Source organism: Capricornis sumatraensis, chromosome 9 (genome assembly GCF_032405125.1).
Source record: "Capricornis sumatraensis isolate serow.1 chromosome 9, serow.2, whole genome shotgun sequence".
Lineage (NCBI taxonomy): Eukaryota > Metazoa > Chordata > Mammalia > Artiodactyla > Bovidae > Capricornis > Capricornis sumatraensis.
This window is the reverse complement of record NC_091077.1, coordinates 4,776,075-4,796,011: the sequence shown is the minus strand read 5'-3', so window position 1 is coordinate 4,796,011 and position 19,937 is coordinate 4,776,075. Positions and strand designations below refer to the sequence as shown.

Genomic DNA, 19,937 nt, shown 5'->3' with positions numbered 1-19,937 from the left:
GGGCGGCCTTTGGTAGGCCAGAGTCCAGGTGGCCTTCCCCCAGGAGGCAGGCTCCACCGTAGATAGTCATCTCTAACAGGTTGATAACCAGTGCCGAGTGCCTTTAAGACAGAGTTGCTTTCAGTTCTCATTTCTTTTAAAAGCAGCAGCAAAACAAGAGCCTCGGTAATGAATCCAGTCTAGGTTTGTCTTTATTCCAGTGTGGTTTGTAGGATGTTTTCTTTTTTTCTACGGATGGCAACGTTGTATGTGTGCCTTCGGCCTTGGAGGTGGCTGGGTGGAGGGACCCGGGGCCTTTACAGCAGGCAGGGGGGCAGGGGTGGGTACGTGTGGGACAGTGGTTAGAAGATCTTTGGTGGCCGAGGAAGACAAGGGTGGCTGCAGGTACAAGTCTCCTTTCCCAAGATCTAGATGCCCAGCCCAACTGCCCCCTTCTAGCACGGTCACCTGCTTGCAGCTGAGCACCTTTTGGTCCCTCCGCCCTCCCTGCTGACCACACATAATCAAGGGCTCTTGGTACACCTGAAGTAGATGCAGGGGCCAGGCCAACAGGGGACCCCAGGATGCTGACCACCAAAAGGACAGTGCCCCTCAGTGTGACTGCAGACAGCCTTGCTGGAACTCCCAAGATTTACCGCATTTTCACACGTCACTTTCTGTTGTGACACACAGCAACTTTCCTTTCAGTATAAGACACTTTCCCCTTAAAATGAGTTTACTTAAGTACAAAGAGTGAGTCAATACAAAGAAAAACAGAAGTAGCCATACTGGACCACAGCTGAGCCTCCAGTGTCCTGGCCTGGAGAATTCCATGGACAGAGGAGCCTGGCGGGCTGTAGCCCATGGGGTTGCAGAGAGCTGGACATGACCGAGGGACTTGCAAGCCTCTATGGGAGCCTGGGGTAACCCCACAGGCCAGTCCTCCAGACCCCGGGGCCTCAGTCGCTGTCGTGCCTGCGCTTCTTGCAGCAAGTTGAAGAGTCAGAGTCATGCCTAATGAGACCGCGAGATGCCTGGGGTGAGGGGCTCGGCCTGCCAAGCACTCCCTCATCTCCACCCCCAGGCAGCTGCACCTACTGGGTGGGAGCAGGGGGCAGTGAGGAATCCAGCCTTCTCCCATGCTCCTTTTCTTTCTTTCTCTTCTCTTTCTTGTGCCTCTTCTTTTTCTTCTCTTTCCTGCTCTTCCTGCGGCTTTCAGGACTACAGGGGGGAGTGCACGAGTGCTAGAAGCCTCTGGGGCTTTGGCGGGTCTAGACCACAGTAGCCACTGACCATGTGTAGCCATTTCAACCTCAAGTCACTAAGAATAACTCAGTACCATGTGTGGCCAGCGGCTACCGTGAGCAGCACAGACACGACTATGGCAAAAAGTCTGCAGGACAGCACCTACCTGACAACCTCATAGCTGCTTCCAGCCCTCCCACTGGGATGCCCCTGCACTCTTGGGGCCAAGTGCTGACACCCTCCAGTGCCCCTGACCCTGCTGCAGGTTGGTGGGCAGCCAGGAGCTTTCCCTAGGGCTCACTGTCCCCCAAGGCTCCTCAGAAGAAAAACGGGGCTGGAGCTGGGAACCTGACTGGAGAAGCAGCCAACATGCTGAGAGAAAGCAGTTCTGTGCCCTGGGAGGGGAGAGGGGGCTGGGGGTGGCCCTTACCCCGGCTCCACCTTCTCCTCTGACCGAGGCTTCTTCTTGGCCAAAGCCAAGGAGGTCCCTGGCCGACTGCTCTCCACGCGGTGGTGCTGCCAAGAAATGCCACTCTGGGGGCGTGCAGGGTGCCCCAGCATGCCGACAGGGAAGAACCAGCCAGAAGCTGGGAGGGCCTCCCCAAGGGGAGATGGCCTGCCTCGTGGCCCTCAACTGGAAGAGGCGCTCAGACCGACTCCCACCCCACCATGAGATCCCAGCATATTTGGGAGTAATTACCGTGAATACCGAAAGCCCCAGCTTAGCGGCCTCTTTGTCTTCCCGGGACAGCGCCACTCGCCCTACAGAGCCACTGCGGGGGCGTGGGTAAAATACTCTATGGTGAAACATCCCCACGACAAGGGCCACCGCCCATCCCCAGGCCTCCCTAGAGAAGTGGTTGGCCTAGATGACCCGTACTGGTTTCCACCTTAGGCAGCTGACAGTGCCAGGCCCCAAGAAGCCGCACCCTCGAGATTTCTGGGGCTCCCGAGGACCCCCCGGCCCCGCACCTGGAGCTCCCCAGACCCAGAAGCCGGTCCACTCCTTTCTCGGGGTCACCACCTTCCCGCTTACAAACTTCGACAAAATCCTGTGGAGGGGAGTGCAAGTGCTCGCTGGAGAGCGGGATCAGGCCCCTCCCCAACCCAGCCCCACCCTCCAAAAGAGCCCATCTCACCTCCTTGCTCAGGCCGGTGGGCTGCTTCTTTACGTTCTTGTAGCCTCTGCGGGGGCCGCGCGTGAGCTTCAGGGAGCGGCGAGCCTCGCCTCGCCTCTTCCCTCAGCCACGCCGCGATCCCACCCAACCCCGCCGCGCACCCACCCAGAAGTAACACCCACCCCTCCCGGCCCCCCCCCCCCCGCCCTCCAAACTGCCTCCCCACTCAAGCTCCGGAGGCACTCACAGCGCTGCCATGAGCGCCTCCTGTTCCGCCTGCCTCACAGCCGCCAATTCCTGCTCCCGGCTCAGCCCAGCGCTGTTCGCCCGGCCCTTGGCGTACCAAGTGAGGTCACGGCCCTTCTGCCAGCGGCCCACCGGGGCCATCAGCGAGTTGCCTGCGGGAACAGAACGCCAAGCCCTCCGCACGGCCCGCGGCTCGGCGAACCCACAGCCCGCGAGCCCCGGGTGCCTGCGCCCCACTCACCCAGGTAGTTCTCCCTCTGCTTGTCAGTCTTCACATCCTCCCAGCTGAACTGGTCCTGCCCGCCGCGCACGCCGCCCCGGCTGGAGCCGAACATTGTGGTAACGTGCAGCCCTCTTCCCCGGGATTCCGGTACCAAGGCCCTACAGGTCCCAGCTCCCGCTCCCCCGTCGCACACGGTGACGTCACGTCCGCGCCAACCCCGCGCGCTTGCGCACTGTCCCCCTTCCCGCCCCAGGCGTCCTAGCCAGAGCGCCTGCGCACTGACGCGACACAGCATCTGCACTAGCGAAAGGTGCGGCGGCTGTACCTGAGCGTCGCGCTGCCACGACCGACAAGTTTATAAATCATATTAGGCGGGTGACGCCCCAGAGGCACAGTTCCCATTGCGTGCCGTGTTCCCGGGGCTGTGCTGGAGGAAGGGTAGGCACCAGAGAGACAACGACTGAAGGTTTCCAACTATAGCTGCTCTATATCAGGTAGCCGGCTGCCCGGGAGACAGGAGGGCGGCCAAGGTCAGGTCGTGCCTGCCACGCTCGGCCTCAGCCCTCGGGGGTCCAGCTGTGTCTAGTTCCCGAGGAAGCAGGCAAGCACACCGCATTGAATTCATTCCCCAGACAGCGCAGAGAATGCCTCAGTCACCCCCAAGGTGCTGGCAGTCACTGCTGGCGGGTCAGCATCCGAACTAAACTGAGCTAGTTGGTGGGCAAGTGCAGTTCTGTTTACCATCACCGACCAGATTAGACTCAATGATAACAATTCTAGTGAGTGGAGGAGTGCCACTCCACTAGCCAACCCCTGAATTGAATCCGTAGGATGAACAAATGTTTTCTGAGGGATTTACAACGAAGTGTCGAGTGTTATTTGAATGTCCTTTGTATTGATCTTTTCACAAGATACAGCTTCGTCAACTCATGATTTAGACACGTACCCCTCCCTGCTTCACAGCATTCCCTAGGACACAGCAGCTTCCAGGCACCATCACTTTTTGCTCCAAAACTGCTTGTACTGGTCCACATCAAAGTCGTCAGCAAGCTCTGGCTCCTCCTCCTTCTCTTTGAGCTGGCCCTCTCGTTTTCGGAATCGTGCACGTCTCTCCTCTGGGGACAAGGAGTCCAGGTCCAGAGGCATCTGTGGGGAGGAAGGGGTGTGTACATGGCTCAGGTGGAGGGCAGGATGTGCTCCAGGGTCCCCACTCCACCTTGTTATCATCCACCACATAGTTTAGGTTTTATGTGTTCTGTGGGTTTTCTCTCGCTTCAAAATTTTCATTAAAAAAAAAAAAACTTTTCTGCTTGTTTTCATTTCACTTGCCATTTTTTCAACCATACAGCTCATTGCTTTCTTATCTTGGTCTGTGGAGTGCACTCCAGGTCACTTTCTTCCCTCTCCTCAACCAAAAATTCTGACCCATGACTCACTCCCCTCCCAGTCCAGCGATGGTGGGTTCTAAGCCAATGAGCTCCTGGAGGAGTAGTTTCTACAGGCTTGGTCCTCCAGGACCTGATCCTAGGGAGTGTCGGGAAGGAAGCTTACTGTGAGCATCCGACGTGGTTCCGGATAGCGGATGTGGATGGTGGAACCATCCTGCTTGACCAGGAGAATAGGGTAGAGGCGTGCGTAGGTCTGCCGGTGCACTCGAGTGAGCGAGGCTCTGTTGCAATCAGCCCACCAAGAGGATGTATACAGGTGGCAGCAGCTCTCAGGGGCAGCCTTTGTCATCCCGCGCTGCCAGAGCAGGCTGCAGACACATGTGTGCTAGTCAGTGGCTGGTGCCCGGGTCAGAGTGGCCACACAGCCCAGCTCCTGTGGGGGCACACAGCAACATGCACCAGGACAGGATGTGGTCAGAGCAGCTCCACTCCACATCCAGAACCCTGGTGGGTCTCTGGTGAGGCCTGACCCCATGGCTAGGGTGCTAGACTATAGCACTGAATGGGAAGCTGACTTACAGGGGACTGCAAACCTGGTATTGTAAACTGTCCATTTGAGTCCACCCCGTCCCCATTCACACGTTAAGCCCTAACCCCAGTGAGATGGTGTCAGGAGGTGGGACCTTTGGATGGTGATTAGGGTTAGATGATAGTGGGGTCCCCACAGGATGATTGGTGCCCTTATAAGAAGAGACCAGAGAGCTAACTTTCTCCATATGAGGACACCACTACAAGGCAGCCATCTCTGAACCGGGTTCCTGGTTCACCAGAACCCTGCTGGCACCCTAATCTCAGATTTCCAGTTTTCATAAGCTGCCTGTCTGTGGTGTTCTGCTATGTTAGCCCAAGCCGACTGAGACACCCAGTCCACTTGGCTTCTGAGTGTGAGGGGCATACAGTTCTTTTGCACACAGCAGAGCGCATGCTCTAAGGTGACAGAATAGGGCCTATTCACACCCCACTCAACCCAGCTACGTGAGGCCGTTTGTCTCATCCACTTAGGACCTGGATTTCCATGTCCTAACCTTGCCCTGTGACACCCACCCCCACACACAGAGTCCCTTCCATCCTGCTTTCATACAAACTTGAATTCCAAACCGCAGACTGTGCCTCAATCCATCTGTTTCCTGATATTCCCATCAATTCAGTAGCTACCACCAGACTTTCAGGACTTCTCTCCACAAAGCAGCCACAGGCCTTGCACAGCCACAGTATGGCAGCCTCTGCTTTGATTGTGGTTCCCGCCACCCCACTGCAATTTCCAGCTGACACCTCAGACTGATGGCCCATTTCTTCCACTAGTATGATGGCCTGGGGTGAGAGAACTGCATCTTACTTGCTATGAAGTCCCAGACCCTCCCTAGCTGAGTGCTCAGTAAATTCTGGCAAAATCCTCCAGAAGTGCAAGATGGGAGAAAGAAGTGGGTGAACTCCAGCACCAGAGGAACCCAGTGAGTCGGGCAGGGCCTGTACCTAAGCAACACCACGGAGCTCAGGGCACAGCCACTCCAGACAATCTGGGGTTGGTGATTCAGGAGGCTCCTGGAAGGGGCAGGAACCAACCTTTGAGTGGAAAGAGTGAATGCTTTCCCACCAGAACAGTAGCTGCAGTCTCAACATGAACCTTTTCCAGCACAAGGGCCCTCCTGGAAATGTTGCAACCAAGTCCCTTCCCCGTCTTCATACTAACCCACAGCTCAGGTGCTACATCCCTCTTCCTAGGTTCCACAGAAACAATTTAAAACCTGAATTCATTCTCTCCTCCATCAGCACTCACTTGGGGAGATTTGCAGATGGGGAGGCAGTTCTGACGGGAAGAGCAGGAAGGCCATGGTCTTCTCCAGGGATGGCCTGCAGGCTCTGAATAGGACAGTGGCCACCACCACATCAGTTTGGTGCCAGGTACTCACAAATCACTTCCATTCCTCCTTCAACACTGTTAAGGTGTCCATACATATGTCGTGGTGGTGATTTAAGTCATGCCATTAAGTCATGTCCAGCTCTTGCTACCCCAGGGACTATAGCTGGTCAGACTCCTCTGTCCATGGGATTTCCCAGGCAAGAATACTGCAGTGGATTGCCATCTCCTTCTCCAGGGGATCTTCCCAACCCAGCAATCAAACCTGGGTCTCCTGCACTGCAGGCAGATTCTTTACTGACTGAGCCACCAGGGACACCCCCACACACATGTGCTTGTATGTATTTCTCCAGATAAAACACACTGGCTCTGGAGGCTTTACTAAGCCTGCAAAGCCTAAGGCTGTTGAGTCTCTTCGGGTGGCCCCATTACAGGAGTCCCAAAGGGCCTGGAAGTCCATGCTTACCGAAGCAGGCTGCCCTTGGCCGCCATTCCTCCTGAGAGCCCCTGCAGCACCTGAAGGCCTAGGGTCATTCACTGGCTCAGTGTCCAACTGCTAGGCAAGGAAATAAAAGATCTTTTTAAAAGACAGGACTTTCCACCTAATCGGTTCTCAACAAATCCCAGGCAGGGAACAAAGCCACCTCGGACAGACTTTACCAGGTCAGTGCAAGTGTTGCCCAAACAATCTTTGAGGCTTTCGGCCCTCACCTGGCATTAGAATTATCTGGGGAATGTCTCTGATCTGCAGGTGCCTCAGTTCTACCCCAAACACTTTGATTCAGTAAACTGTCTGCAGCAGGGCCTGGGCCCATTCTGGCGGGTTACTGAGTCAAACAAGTCACTCTGAGGATGGAATGCAACGTAAACGGTGACGACTAGCTCATACCTGTTTTCCAAGGTCATTTCATTCTCACAAAATCCAGCGAGGCAAGGATTACCAAAGAGCAGCCGCGGCTTCCTAAGCCCTGACTCCCAGGGAAGCTGAGGTTTCCGCGGTGATAAACCAGTTGCTTCAAATGTCGAATACCTGATGTCTCAAACATTAAAACCCCAGGAAAAGAGCCCTCCCTGTCCAGATTGCCTGCAGGCCTCCTTCCGCTTTCGGAGATGACTCAACAGGAAACCGCAATACTATAAACCTCCCTAGTGATACCCTCAAGGGCGGCTAGCGGCAGGACCCTGACCCTCCCTTGAAGGAAGCCCTCCAAGCCCGCGCGACGCGGCGCCTTTCCGGCACCAACTTGCCACCCACCCTCACCGGCTCCGGAGCGACCTCGAGGACCAGCGGCTCGGCCGCCACAGGCCAGCGGGTACTGGACTGGCCAGAAGTGAGTACACAGCCAAGGGAAACTCAGTTTTCACTCGTCGTGTGGCTGCACCCCGACGTCATCCGCGGGCGCAGGGTGTCGCGGCGCTGACGTACGGCCTTCCAAGGCGCGGCGAGGCCGGCGCAGCTCTGACTTGCTTGCCCGCTGGCTCAGGCGGGCCTGGCGCGGCGGTGACGTACGCCTCTGAGGGGCGGAGAGAGGCCGGCGCGGCGCGACGCTGTGACGTGTGTCCGCCCGGGCGGCGGCGACGGCGGCACTTCATGCTGCGGCGCCCGCTGGCCGGGCTGGCAGCGGCCGCCCTTGGCCGGGCCCTGTCGGACGGTGAGTGGCGGCCCCTCACAGCGGGACGGAGTTCTGGGCGCGCGCAGACCACAGGAGGGTCCAGGCCCGTGTGTCACGGTCTGACTGCGCGGCAGAGAGGCGGGACCGCCGCTACTCGCGTGCGAGGCGCCACCGGAGCCCGTGCTGAGCGCGGGTGTCGTGGGTCTCCTTCAGGGACTCGTGGGGTTGTGCTCGTGAATTCTGTCATTTCGCCAGCCACCGAAACTGCCCTCGGCGTCCCTCAGTGGTTCCCAGAGCTCTGTTTCAGGATAAGCAAAGCGGAGGGAGACAAGAATGGGGTAGTCTTTTCATGGAGTTAAATTCAGGGAGGCTTCCCTTCACTTTGACGTTTTATCCAGGGTGTCTGTGTTAGAATTGCCTTTGGTAGGTATTTTTACTTGGACAGTTTAAAAACTGGTTCCCCTGTATCAGTCCTCAAAATACAAGAGGAAATTATTCTGACATTGGATGCTCCAAACAGTTTGTAAAACCCCTGCAGTCTGAGGACTTCATGCTGGACGCTTTGTGGACCCTGAAGGATGCGGAGGGGGCAAAGAGAGAAAGCAGCTTGACACCCTTCTCCAAGGAGGGCCACAGAGCAAAGCCAAAAACGCTAGGAGATCAGGGTTTTGAAGGCCCTTAGGTTGCCCCTGGTACGGCAGAATCATCAAAGTCCCGATTAGCTCACCTGGCCTGTAGAAATATGTAGTCTACACCGCGCTTAAGGGAAATCCTCCCAGTATTCCACCTCTGGCGCTATGTTTGGTTCCCACCGCAGATTGCAAACCCAGGGCAGGGTCCTGGGGGGGCACAGCTGACTGCTCCAAGGACTCCCAGACAGGAGGGTCCCTGGGACTGCCGCAGTTTCTTGGCCAGCCCGACAACGTAGCACTGTTGGACACTGCAGATTTGGGCACTTTCATACTGGAGCAGGTTGTTGGTGGCAGGCCTTTCTGACATGACATGGGCATGGAAGCTGGGGTTCAGCTTCCCTGGGGACAAGACACCACAAGTCTTAGGTTGCTGGAGCTGCTTATCTGCTTTTTTTAGACATTCTTTTAGAAACAGTGAAGGGGAATAAGGCTCCTTTGCCCAGGTGCTCGTTTGAGGAGGAGCAGTGAGGTATGCCACCTCGCTTGTTTTGACTGCCTTTCAAAGGGGTGGGTGGAGAAGGCAATGGCACCCCACTCCAGTACTCTTGCCTGGAAAAATCCAATGGATGGAGGAGCTTGGTGGGCTGCAGTCCATGGGGTCGCTAAGAGTCGGACACGACTAAGAGACTTCATTTTCACTTTTTACTTTCATGCATTGGAGAAGGAAATGGTAACCCACGGCAGTGTTCTTGCCTGGAGAATCCCAGGGATGGGGGAGCCTGGTGGGCTGCCGTCTATGGGGTCGCACAGAGTCGGACACGACTGAAGCGACTTAGCAGCAGCAGCAGCATAGGGGTAAGGGAGGTGGAAGCTGAGGTGATGGTTGGCCAGTGTGAGATGGGGCCAACCAGGACAGGAGGAGGAAGCCCAGGTGTGCTTTTCATGGCTTTCACTCATGCGTGAGTCCCATGCGAGTGCCCCTTGGTGGCGTGCCTGCCCAAGTGTGGGCTTTTCTGTCATTCGCCTCCCACACCATGACTTGTGAAGTGTGTTAGTCACTCAGTCATGTGCAACTCTTTGTGACCCCATGGACTGTAGTTCAGCAGGCTCCTCTGTCCATAGAATTCTTCAGGCAGGAATACTGGAGGGGGTTGCCATTTCCTCCTCCAGGGGCTCTTCCCCACCCAGAAATCGAACTTGGGTCTCCTGCATTCCAGGCAGATTCTTAATTGTCTGAGCCACCAGGGAAGCCCATACGACTTGTGAGGGACCCAGGAAAACCTTTACCACTAAGAGGAATGTGGGGGGGGGGGTGTGGCTTCCTGTCTTATCATTAGCAAGTTGAATTTCCTGCCACATGAATGCTCACTCTGTTCTCCTCTTGTAAGGATTCCACACACTTGCCTGCACACACTAGGCCAGCTTGTAATCTGAGTTGGTGCCACACCTGTGACAGGTGTAGTTTGCCTGGGCTTTCCTTTAGATTCTGAGAACACGTTGACCCAGCCTTTGTCTGGAACTGGGAAGATCAGAAGTTTCTTTGAGTAGTAAGTAGATTCTGGGAGTTCTAAAATTGTACATTGTACACCAAGGGCACACCCTTGGTGTGCCCAGCCGTGGATTCCTCTAGGTCCCTCTCTGATCCTGTGTGTGTTGGGCCTTGATTCTCCCTGGTCCCTGGCTGATCCTTTCTTCCCCTTCTGTGAGAGTGAACCCACTCCACCCAGAAAGGGTCGGGCTTCCTCCTGCCCCATGGTTTGTATGTCCTGGACCCCTTTCCCGCTCACGCTCCCTCTACCTTCCCTTAGGGCTAGAACTGAGGCTCTCACATGAGACTGAATCTCGACTCTTCTCGATGGAAAGAGACCCAGATGCAGCTGTGTAGTGCCATGACAGGCCTAAGTCCTCCGCGGTGTGTGCTTCTTGCCACAGTATGGCTTCTTGCTTCTTCCCTGAGAGGGCCCAGCTTCCTCCATGCAAGGCATGGCCCCACCCCACTGTGAGAAGAAGTAAGAAGGAAACTGCTGGCTCTCCCACTTCAAATCAGGTTCTTGAAGGTGAAGTGTTTTTTGAAGGTCGCTGGGCCAGGACATGTCCCACACATGGAGCGTCTGAGGCCACGGCCAGAGTAGTTCTTCGGTCCCACACAGCCTGTTTGGGGGATGGGGCGTGGCCAGCCGTCCTGACCCAGATGAGCACAGGTCTAGAGTGCTGGTGGGGTTTGACTCTCCCTTCTCTGTGTCCCCAGAGGGCTGTGCCTTGACTGAGGCTCTCAGACGGGAGAGAGGTGGTGGCCGTGCCTCGCCCTTGGGACAGGATGGGAAATTGGGTGGAAGCAGAAGGGAGAGCAAACCTCCCAGGGCTGCCCGAGAAGCTCCTTGCGAAAAGAGCATTCCAGAACACACAGGCTTGTACCAGCAATTCCTACAGAAATTGCATCCCTCACCCTTATTGGTGTCCTTGTGAAAATTTCCAGTATCTTGCCAGGAAGCTGGAGTTTGGAATTGTGAAATAGTCAAGGAGCAGAGGCTACAGAACGTTCCTGACTGCCAGTCAGTTCTACCAGGAGATGGGGGCAGAATCAGTCTCGGGGTCTGGGGCGCTTGGTCCCTGGGACCGAGAGGCCTTGAGCTCGGCGCCCGACTGAGTGTGCCCTGTCGAAGCAGGCTTTCGGGAGCGCTCTGGTCACCGTAGTCACTGGGTGGGGCCCAGCACTCAGCAGTTCCGCAGGGCTCGGCCACTCTGATGCGGTCTGTGTGGTTCGAAGCTTTGTGGTGAAAGGAGCCAATCCTCAGGGAGGGACCCCACACAAGGAAAGACTACAGGGAAGCACAGATGAGCTTGGCCGGCTAGGTCCCACTCACCTCGAGGCAGTGGTGCTGGGTTGGCGCCCAACCCCCTGTGCCCCGTAGTGTAGCCTTTGAAGGAGAGCAACATGAGTGACAGCTCTGAGCAGGCCTGGGGCCTGGGCTTGAGGGGCAGGTGGGGACTCGGGAGGACACCCTGTGAGGGATAGCCGGCAGGGCGCAGTGATGGTCTGGACCCACGCAGGCAGTGAGAGTCGCAGCCGTCAGCCAGTCCCCCCGGGTGTGTGTACCTGCCTGCTGCTCCCTGCCCGTGGTGGTTGGGCTGGGGGGTGGGAGGTCTCAGCGGGGTGCAGGGGTTGTGTCCCTGCCCCCAGAGTTCCCACGTGGGATATAAAGCCAGATGGAAGCCAGGGTTACCAGGTGAGACGATGAGTAAGACTTGTGCACGACGTGGCCCGTGAGGGTTTAGGCGCTGGGACGTCCACGTGTAGTAGTTGGTCCTGACTGAAGACACGTCTTCCCTGTGTAGTTCTCCAGTGTTCAGGTGTTAGAGCTTGTGAGCACAACGTCTAGCCATGGCCGCGTGCATAGGAAGCCGAGCAGGAACTGCCAGGGGAGCGTGTTAGGGTGCCTGTGTGCTAGCCTGGAGCACAGAGCAGGAAGGCACAGCCTCCGGGTGTTGCTGGCAGGTGTGCAGTTGCAGGCTGTGGGATGTGAGGGTGGGGGACCTACCCAAATTGGGCGTGGGGAAAGGAGCAGAGTGTTCCCGAGGGGGATCTTCATAGGCAGGCGCGATGGGTCCTCCGCTCCCCAGAGGTGGATGCCCCAAGTTGGGTCCAGAAGGTGCCAGCTGCACCCACCGAGTGGAGCATTTGCTGCTGCGAGCGAGGCCCCGGGAGGCTTTCTGGCCCACCTCTTGTGAGAACTGGCATGTGTCCACTGTGGTGTTACCCCTGCCCTAGGGAAACTCACATTCCTGTGGTGCCAGCGTGCTCCTGGGCTTGGGAAGACCTAGGATGCTGAGCGGCCACAGCTGCCCCTGCTTGTGAGGTTGGGAGGGACATGTGCAGTAGTGACTTGGCACAATCCAGGGGCCAGCCAGTGGGTGACAGACCCCAGCCTCCATACTCCCTTTCCAGGGCCCCTCTAGAAGCAGCAACCTTGCTCAGGGACCCAGTGACCCCCAGTATCTCCTCTGCCCTCCGATATCCCTCCCCCATAACTCGCCTAGCACCCTGGTCACTCAGCATCTAGAAAGTCAGGACAGACCCAGGGGGGTGGGCTGGGCTGCCCACAGGACATTCGTTCTGCAAAGGAAGGGACTTTATGAAGGGCAGTGTGAGGCGGAAGTGAGACCTTCCCTTGCACCAGTCCTCAGGGTAGCAGGGGTGCTGTGCTCTCCCGGGCAGGCAACAGCAGTGGGCTTGGAGTCAGATACACAAGTGCGTGGGCATTTGTACGGCGGCACTGTGTCTGGGTGGGAAAATCAGGACCCCAGAAAGGAGTTGTGAGTCAATGGGACTCGCTATTTTAAAGCAATGCACTATTGGGCTTCCCTGGTGGCTCAGATGGTAAAGAGGCTGCCTGCAATGCGAGAGACCTGGGTGCAATCCCTGGGTCAGGAAGATCCCCTGGAAAAGGAAATGGCAACCCACTCCAGTATTCTTGCCTGGAAAACCCCTTGGATGGAGGAGCCTGGTGGGCTGTAGGCCATGGGGTTGCAGAGTCGAACACGACCGAGCAACGTCACTCTCACTATTCTAATAGGAAACTTGGACGAGACAAAGGAGCTGTACTGGTCACTCAGAAGTGACAGAGCATTGATGAGCTCCTCTGGAGCCATTTCTTCTATCTCTTTTCAGCAGGTGGTCATGTCTGAGTCCCAAGTCCTCCTTCCGGGCGTTTGCATGCAGCCTGATGGTCCCAGAATAGCTATGCTTTAGCCAGATTACCCAGGTTGGCCTACATTGCAGATTAGGAAGGCAGTGCCCACCAGGGGCCCTGCTGGAGAGCTGCCCACGCAGAGTGGCCTGTTCCTCCCGGCCCTCACTGCTGGCCACTGCTGCTTCTTGGGCACCTGCACGCAGAGAGCGCTGCAGGGGCAGGCCAGCTCATCACACGCGCGTCTGGCCTCTGCCTCCCTCTGGGGCAGTGCATAGCCTCCCAGCCCCTTAGCTTAGTGCCGGACTTGATTCCTGTCTTCTGAGGCTCGCAGTGCACCTACCCTTCCTCAGCTCGTCCTGTCACGTGGCTGGGGAGGCAGGTGCTCTTCTCTCGGGTGAGGAGCAGCGTTTCCCTCTGCTGAGCAGGTGGTGCCGGCTGCACTGAGAGGGATTTAGTGCTCAGACAGTGGGGAGCAGGCAAGGATTACCACTCTCTCATCTCTTCCAGTGCAGCCCCAAGCTGAGCACAGAGGCTACTCAGAAGGTAGGTCCATATGCGGGGTGCAGGGTGGTCCAGTGGGGATAGAGCAGGCTAAGCTGACCCCTCCAGACCTCTTCCACTCTTCCTGTCCTCGGTGTTCTCACCTGCGGCAGGCACCTGTGTTACGAGCTGGGACGGTGATGCCCCGCTCTCCTGCTGGCTTCATGAGACCCAGGTATCACAGAGGGGAGTCCGGGACCCTGGGATTAGCCCCTTGCTTTCCAATGGACGTTCCCAGAACAGACCTTGGGTTCCACTGGCCTTGACCAAGGACACCTCCGAAGTGTGGTGCCAGGAGACACAGGAATTGGGACCTGGGTGTGCCCCTCCCAGGAGCCAAAGTCCAGGCTCCTTGAGAGGTAGGCTGGTAGTGGACAGCTGGGGAGCACACATTTGCGGTTATGTTACCACCCACTGGGAGGCATAGGCAGGGTGTAAGCTTGGCTCTGAGAGTGTACCTCGGCTCTGCCTCATTGCTGGGGTGAGTTCGCTTGGGCGCTGCAGCCGCCGTCATATGCCATGCAGCAGGGAGCAGGGCCCTGCTGAGACTTGCCTCTCCCCGCGCCTCCCCACAGGGATGTCAGGACCAAGGCCCATTGTCCTGAGCGGACCCTCGGGGGCTGGGAAGAGCACCCTACTGAAGAAACTCCTGCAGGAGCATGGCAGCATCTTTGGCTTCAGCGTGTCCCGTGAGGCCCCGGGGAGGTGGGGGAGGGTCCAAGAGAGACTGGGGACAGAGACCCTTGCTAATGTGCCCCGAAGCACCGCGCCCACTGCCACACACTGGGGCAGAAGCCCCCACACTGCCGACCCTAGCCTGTAGCCTCCCTTCCCACACCTCTGGATGGGCGGAGCCAGGCCGCGGGGCAGGCCCTGGGGATGGGATATGTGAGGTTCCGGGTGTCCCAAGGCCGTCGCTGTTACTTACTCCTAGACACGACAAGGGACCCGAGGCCAGGAGAGGAGAACGGCAAAGGTGAGCTTGGCCAGCTGGCCCTGTGCTCCGGCACAAGACGCAGGCAGCCCGACACGCGTCAGGGGTGCCTGAGGCCTGTCTCCCGTCCCCGCCTTCTCCTTGCAGATTACTACTTTGTGACCAGGGAGGTGATGCAGCGCGACATTGCTGCCGGAGACTTCATCGAGCACGCCGAGTTCTCAGGGAACTTGTACGGGACCAGGTGGGCGGTGCTTTGGGCCTTCCCTTCCTCTCATTCCCCCAGAGACCAGGAGTGGGTGACCCAGGCAGGGGGTGTCTGTAGGCCCTGGGGGTTTCCCCTTGGCTGGGCCCCAGGTTGGGGTGTTGTCTCTGCCGGGTGTCTGGGCACTTGAGGCCAAGGACTCAGCCCTCTAGAGGTCACGATGGAGCTTAAGTCAGAAATCTCTGGGCTGCCCACTCTGGGCCCAGCCCCACTTGTGTCTCCCTGGCCAGGCTGCTGTGAGAAGCGGGCCAGACAAGGAGCTGGTGTGCAGGGAGGACTCGGGGGACCTGGGTCTTAGGGCTCTGCAGGTTTCATGTGGCGCCTCCCCTCCAGTCAGTAGGGTAGCCTGGGAAGGGTCCCTGGCAAAACAGCAGCTGCCCCCAACCCCAACGCTACCAACCAACCAGAGCAGGGTCTCTGCTGGCTCCTCCCATCTGACTCACAAGGCCCAGGAGCAGTGTCCTGACTCAGGCAGGCAGGCCCAGGCCTGCCTCTGTGCACAGCCAGTCCCTGAGCTGCCTGGCTGGGCGAGGCAGGCACCGCCAGGACGCATGGTCCTCTGCCCCGGGTGCAGATGGGCAGAGCGGTGGGCCACTGAGGGGCGGTCCCCCCAGCGGGCGAGGAGCACATAGTACTCGGTGACCCCCGGGTGGGGGGCCAAGGCCTGCAGAGGGCAGCCAGGAGGTGGGAGAGCCCAGGGGCGTGTCCTGTAGGGCAGTGGGGGCCAGCGCATCCCCACGCAGGGCCCCTGCCTGCAGGACATGGGAGGGGGGTTGCCATCACCAGCCTGGGGACGTGAGCCAGAAGGTAGTGCAGACGCTGCTGGAGGCGTGATGGGCAGTGGTGTGGGGCCTGGGGGGAGGTGCCAGGAGAGGGAGAGGCTCTGGGCCGGGGTCTGAAGGTTGCTGCTCCCTACCAGACACACTCCCTCACACACACTCCCTCCCACCACCCCCGGACCAGCAGAGGGCCCCCTCGTGCAAGCATTGCTCAGGGAGTGCTTCCAGAACGAGGGAGCAGATGCCAGTTAGAGTAGGCCCTTGTGGGCACCCCCAGACAGACCCAGAGTGGAGGATGGGGATGAGGCCCCACTGAGGCTCTCTGAAGCCGCGGCGGCTGCTAGGACCCGGGGCGCCCACGGCTGAGCGGCTCCCCCGCCTCTCTCCCCAGCAAGGCCGCTGTGCGGGCCGTGCAGGCCATGAACCGCATCTGCGTGCTGGACGTGGACCTGCAGGGCGTGCGCACCATCAAGAAGACGGACCTGCGGCCCATCTACATCTTCGTGCAGCCGCCCTCACTGGATGTCCTGGTGGGGGCCGAGCCGGGGCGTGGGGGGCAGCCCTGCGTGCTCGGGCCTGCTGACCCCGTGCTCTGTCTCAGGAGCAGCGGCTGCGGCAGCGGAACACGGAGACGGAGGAGAGCCTGGCCAAGCGCCTGGCAGCCGCCCGGGCCGACATGGAGAGCAGTGAGTGAGGGCGCCGTCCTGCTGCCTCCCCTGGGCCCTCCCCTCACCCCGCAGGAGGCCAGTCCCCCGCCAAGGGGCGCAGGAGGGCTGGAGCCATCACCCAGCCCCGTGGTCCCTGCAAAGGGTCCCCAGACCCCCGCTCTGTTCCCGGAGCTTCCACTGACCCTGCCCCCACCCTCAGGCAAGGAGCCCGGCCTGTTTGACCTGATCATCGTCAACGACAGTCTGGACAAGGCCTACTGGGCCCTGAAGGAGGCGCTCTCCGAGGTGGGCTGGGGTGGAGGTGGGGCCTCAGGCATCTGTGTGGCGAACGGGTAAAGCAGGCTGGGACAGGTGATATGGTGGCCCCAGGCCCTGGGCGAGATCTTCCTTTCCTCAGCCTCTCTTTCTCTCTGGCAGGAAATAAAGGCGGCTCAAGCCACTGGTCAGTCCTGAGGAGGCCCGCCAGCTGTGTCCTCTCAGGTGGGGCCTAGGGCCTGGCGCCCACGCCAATGGGCCGGAGTCTCCTGGCAGTGGCTCTGCTCATCTCAGCTAGGACCCGGAGACTGGGGTGCTGTCCATCTTCCCTCACCCCCCACCGCGGTTGGAGGACCTTGTCTCTTACCCCCATTCCCCATGTCCATTTCTAGGCTTCCTCCCTACCATGCCCTGTCAACCCCTTGCCCGTGGAAGCCAGGCCAACATCCAAATAAAGAACTGCTGGGTTAGGGTGTCCTTGAGCACTTGGATCATGGCCCTGGGTGGGTGGGTTCACAGCATACCATTCCAGAGCCACCCCGTCCCCACTCTGGACAGCCCCACTCTGACTGGCCACCCCCAGAGGGCAGCAGCCTCCTTACACCTGTTGCTCCGGGCTGCCGGCCCCCAGAGAGGCTGCTCCTGAGCTGCCACACACTCCTTGCCCAGGACTGCCCCAAGGTGGGTGCAGGACCTCATCTCCCACTGTGTCTCTGCAAGGCTGGGGTCAGAAGGTCCTGGAGCTCATCCTTCTCAAACCACTCCTCCTCCCGGTCCCTGACCTGGGCTGAGAGTGGCAGACACTGCAGACCTGGAGAGGGACGGAGCCTGCAGAGGAGACCCCTGCCTCTGGGGCCTTATGCATGGGCCTCTGGGGATCTGGCTGGCCCTGGAGAGGCCCGCCCGGGGAAGATGCCTGGGGTCCTCTGCTGGGATTCCTGGCTTTAGAGTCTCAGAAGATGCCTTCAGAAGCCGCCCGGCTCAAGTCAGGGCAGCTGAGCTGTATCAGTACTAGACATGGGGTGCTCGCCTGCGCCCTGGTCCACTCCCAGGCCACGTTCTGCTGTGGAACCCAGACAGATGGTAGATGCAAGCTGAGAGGAGGCAGGGAGCCCACGCAGGAACAGAAAGGCTGGGCTTCGTCCCAGAGCCCCGATAGACGGCGAGGGCAGGCGAGAGCTGGGCCTGGATGCTGGATGGCAGGCAGAGGGGTGCTACACAGCCTTCACCTTGAAGGCCAGCGAGATGGGACTGGGCTGCCGCCTGACCTGCTGTGTAGCCTGGGAGAGGCTGCTTCCCTCTCTGGGACCCATCCAGACCCAGGGACAATCAGGGATTCAGACCCGGGGCCATGGGGGAAACAATGGAGCCCTTGAAGGCCCTCCCCCCACATTGTGCTTGGCGGTGAGAGGTGGCTCTGGGTCGGGCCCTGGACTTAGCTGGGTGCACACTCAGGAGGGCCGTGTGCAGCTGGCCAGCAGGTGGGAAGGCTCAGAAGGACTTGTTTCCTGGCCTGGAAAAGGTAAGATGTCACCAGGAGACCATGGGTGGGGTGCCCTTTAGGGCTGAGCGGCACGTTCTTCACTCTGGGTCCGTGGTCCCAGGGGCCTAGGCACAACTCTGGAAACAGCCAGCCCCAAGAGATGACAGGTTCTGGGCCTGACTGTCCCTCCATTCTGGGGGTCTGTCCATCTCAGGCCCCCTGCCCTCAAAAGAGCCAGATGGGTGACACCTCTGGTGCAGTGTGACTTGAGGGCAGGAGGGGGTAGAGGCAGTCTGCCCCAATCCCTCTGGAGGCTGCTAGGCTAGCTGATGAGGAAGGAGGGAAGGGGTGGCCCCTAGCAGCTGGGACCCCTCAGGCCGTGTGGGGCTGGCCAGCCCCCGCCAGCTCGGCAGCTGCGGTGTGTCCAGAGGACGGGGCCTTGGGCTCTTCAGTCCTGGGTGGAGGCTGGGGAACCCCACCTCCTCCACATGGGCAGACAGACTGGTTGGAACACCTGCCTGCTGTCCACCTTGCTCCTGGACTGGCCTTTATGTAGCTGTGGGCATCTTCCTAAACCCCCACTTGTGGGCAGCTGCCTCAGATCTGGTTCCTGGAGGTGAGCAGAGCAGACTCCTGTCCTCCAGGAGCAGGCCCTGCTGCGCCACAGATGTGAGTGAGTCGTCCGGGTCGGGGTGTGTGCAGGGCGGCTGGGCAGGCATCCTGACGAGGGGTTGCATGGCTGAGGGACACAGCCGGTCCTGTGGTGCACTCGGCCTTCGGGGGAGCAGGCATTAGGGCAGGATGGGGGTATGCAGGGCAGGAAAAGTGACAGTGTCACAGACCGAGAAAGAGGGCAGAGTGTGGGGCACCTTGGCTTTACTGTGGCATTTTGGGGGAGCTCCAGGGTAGGCAGTTAGGAGGGGTGGACAGTGGGGCACCCCATGGGGTCTGAGGGGTGTAGCCTCCCGCCCTTGTTCCTCTTGACACCCTCCTCTGTCAGAGCCCACCGTTCTGCGTCCCGGGCTCCCCTGAGGCAGGAGCAGTCCCGGCCGCTCCGCTGTGACTCACTCCCCAGGCTTGGCCCCACCACGCCCTCCACCCCTGCAGGAAGCCCCTCACTTCCCAGGTTCAAGCTAGGATGGAACAGGCGGCCCTGATTTCTCAGCAGACCCAGTGCTGTGGCAGAGCTCCATTGCTTCCGAGCATGCAGTGGGGAAGCCTCACTTCCCAGAGGAAGGCCACTGCGGGGGTCGGGGCGGGGGGGGGCGGGGTGGTACAAGGCAGAAGGCGGCGTGAATGCGTGCGTGTGTGTGAAAGTGAGAGGATGAAGGATGTGTGTGCAGATGCATGTGTGTGTATCCATGTGTGAGAGGAGGGACTACAGAGCTGGTCAGCTCTGGATTGGGCAGGAGCAGGTCAGGTAATCATCCCTCAGGACCCATGAGGGTATGGGCTTTGTTCGGAGAGCGCTGGGCTTCCTGGGACCCCACCTTGGGGTCCCTGCAGGAAGGGAAATGGGGGTAGGCAGCTGGGAGGGGAACCTGGTCACTAACTGGTGTCTACACAGTGTGGGAGGCTGTGGTGTACCCTGGAGTTGCTGGGGGCAGGTGAAGGTGGCAGAGGAGCCCCAGGCCTGGGTTCTGGGCACCTGAGGTGGGGGAGGTACACACCTCTCACTGGCTGGGGGTCCAGGGAGGACATGACTGGGGCATCTAGGACGGGCCTGGAGTGGGCAGGGATGTGGAGGACCACCTGCAGAAGCCTCACAGAGCTGACGAGGGGAGATCTGAGCATCTAAGGCCCAGCTGTGGGGAGAGCAGCCTTGGGGGCTTGGCGCCAGTGGAGGCAGGGAGAAATTCCTCTGGGCATGCAGTGTTAGGACCCGAGCAGCGGGAGGTGCTGCAGCCTCTCAGAACTGTCCCTGGCAGGGTACTTGGGTGGGTGTGTGGGCACGCAGCAG

The 19,937-nt window shown here is 59.3% G+C and overlaps 3 protein-coding genes across 18 annotated transcripts; 1 reads left to right on the top strand and 2 right to left on the bottom strand.

Moving 5' to 3' along the window:
• Positions 1–219: 219 nt before the first annotated feature.
• Positions 220–2,980, bottom strand: C9H1orf35 (chromosome 9 C1orf35 homolog). The gene is made up of 8 exons (XM_068979327.1): positions 2,830–2,980; positions 2,590–2,740; positions 2,364–2,409; positions 2,197–2,276; positions 1,925–1,997; positions 1,655–1,740; positions 1,078–1,200; positions 220–993 (listed from the first exon to the last, which is right to left on the bottom strand). The coding sequence occupies exons 1-8, from the start codon at positions 2,921–2,923 to the stop codon at positions 939–941; spliced, it is 708 nt and encodes a 235-aa protein (XP_068835428.1). The 5' UTR covers positions 2,924–2,980; the 3' UTR covers positions 220–938.
• On the bottom strand, positions 2,866–7,584 carry MRPL55 (mitochondrial ribosomal protein L55). 6 transcript variants are annotated; one of them, XR_011145360.1, is made up of 5 exons: positions 7,379–7,584; positions 6,584–6,673; positions 4,363–4,567; positions 3,758–3,957; positions 2,866–2,909 (listed from the first exon to the last, which is right to left on the bottom strand). XR_011145360.1 is itself a non-coding variant. In XM_068979329.1 (4 exons), the coding sequence occupies exons 2-4, from the start codon at positions 6,649–6,651 to the stop codon at positions 3,808–3,810; spliced, it is 423 nt and encodes a 140-aa protein (XP_068835430.1). In that variant the 5' UTR covers positions 6,652–6,673; positions 7,373–7,584; the 3' UTR covers positions 3,712–3,807. The 6 variants fall into 6 exon arrangements, 5 of the variants coding, with proteins under 5 accessions (XP_068835430.1, XP_068835433.1, XP_068835429.1 ...); XM_068979329.1 differs by lacking the exon at positions 2,866–2,909 and having other exon boundaries at positions 3,712–3,957; positions 7,373–7,584; XM_068979332.1 differs by lacking the exon at positions 2,866–2,909 and having other exon boundaries at positions 3,712–3,957; positions 6,584–6,670; positions 7,373–7,584.
• GUK1 (guanylate kinase 1) lies at positions 7,282–16,946 on the top strand. 11 transcript variants are annotated; one of them, XM_068979315.1, is made up of 11 exons: positions 7,707–7,769; positions 13,561–13,596; positions 13,707–13,768; positions 13,865–13,952; positions 14,169–14,282; positions 14,528–14,569; positions 14,675–14,771; positions 15,963–16,101; positions 16,173–16,257; positions 16,439–16,524; positions 16,657–16,946. In XM_068979315.1, the coding sequence occupies exons 1-11, from the start codon at positions 7,709–7,711 to the stop codon at positions 16,690–16,692; spliced, it is 846 nt and encodes a 281-aa protein (XP_068835416.1). In that variant the 5' UTR covers positions 7,707–7,708; the 3' UTR covers positions 16,693–16,946. The 11 variants fall into 11 exon arrangements, with proteins under 11 accessions (XP_068835427.1, XP_068835420.1, XP_068835417.1 ...); XM_068979316.1 differs by lacking the exons at positions 13,707–13,768; positions 13,865–13,952 and adding an exon at positions 10,171–10,371 and having other exon boundaries at positions 7,700–7,769; XM_068979323.1 differs by lacking the exons at positions 13,561–13,596; positions 13,707–13,768; positions 13,865–13,952 and adding an exon at positions 10,171–10,274 and having other exon boundaries at positions 7,700–7,769.
• Positions 16,947–19,937: the final 2,991 nt, after the last annotated feature.

What these genes read in the sequence shown, in the direction of transcription:
- C9H1orf35 (XM_068979327.1), bottom strand. Translation starts at nt 2,923, where the DNA reads ATGTTCGGCTCCAGCCGGGGCGGCGTGCGCGGCGGGCAGGACCAGTTC. An exon ending in GCAGAGGGAGAACTACCTGG is followed by an intron (nt 2,741 to 2,829) that starts GTGAGTGGGGCG and finishes CTGTTCCCGCAG; the next exon opens with GCAACTCGCTGATGGCCCCG. An exon ending in CTGCCCCCTGCTCCCACCCA is followed by an intron (nt 994 to 1,077) that starts GTAGGTGCAGCT and finishes CGGTCTCATTAG; the next exon opens with GCATGACTCTGACTCTTCAA.
- MRPL55 (XM_068979329.1), bottom strand. Translation starts at nt 6,651, where the DNA reads ATGACCCTAGGCCTTCAGGTGCTGCAGGGGCTCTCAGGAGGAATGGCG. An exon ending in GCCAAGGGCAGCCTGCTTCG is followed by an intron (nt 4,568 to 6,583) that starts GTAAGCATGGAC and finishes ATGTGTCTGCAG; the next exon opens with CCTGCTCTGGCAGCGCGGGA. An exon ending in AACCACGTCGGATGCTCACA is followed by an intron (nt 3,958 to 4,362) that starts GTAAGCTTCCTT and finishes TCCTCCCCACAG; the next exon opens with ATGCCTCTGGACCTGGACTC.
- GUK1 (XM_068979315.1), top strand. Translation starts at nt 7,709, where the DNA reads ATGCTGCGGCGCCCGCTGGCCGGGCTGGCAGCGGCCGCCCTTGGCCGG. An exon ending in CTTTGGCTTCAGCGTGTCCC is followed by an intron (nt 14,283 to 14,527) that starts GTGAGGCCCCGG and finishes ACTTACTCCTAG; the next exon opens with ACACGACAAGGGACCCGAGG. An exon ending in AGGAGAGGAGAACGGCAAAG is followed by an intron (nt 14,570 to 14,674) that starts GTGAGCTTGGCC and finishes TTCTCCTTGCAG; the next exon opens with ATTACTACTTTGTGACCAGG.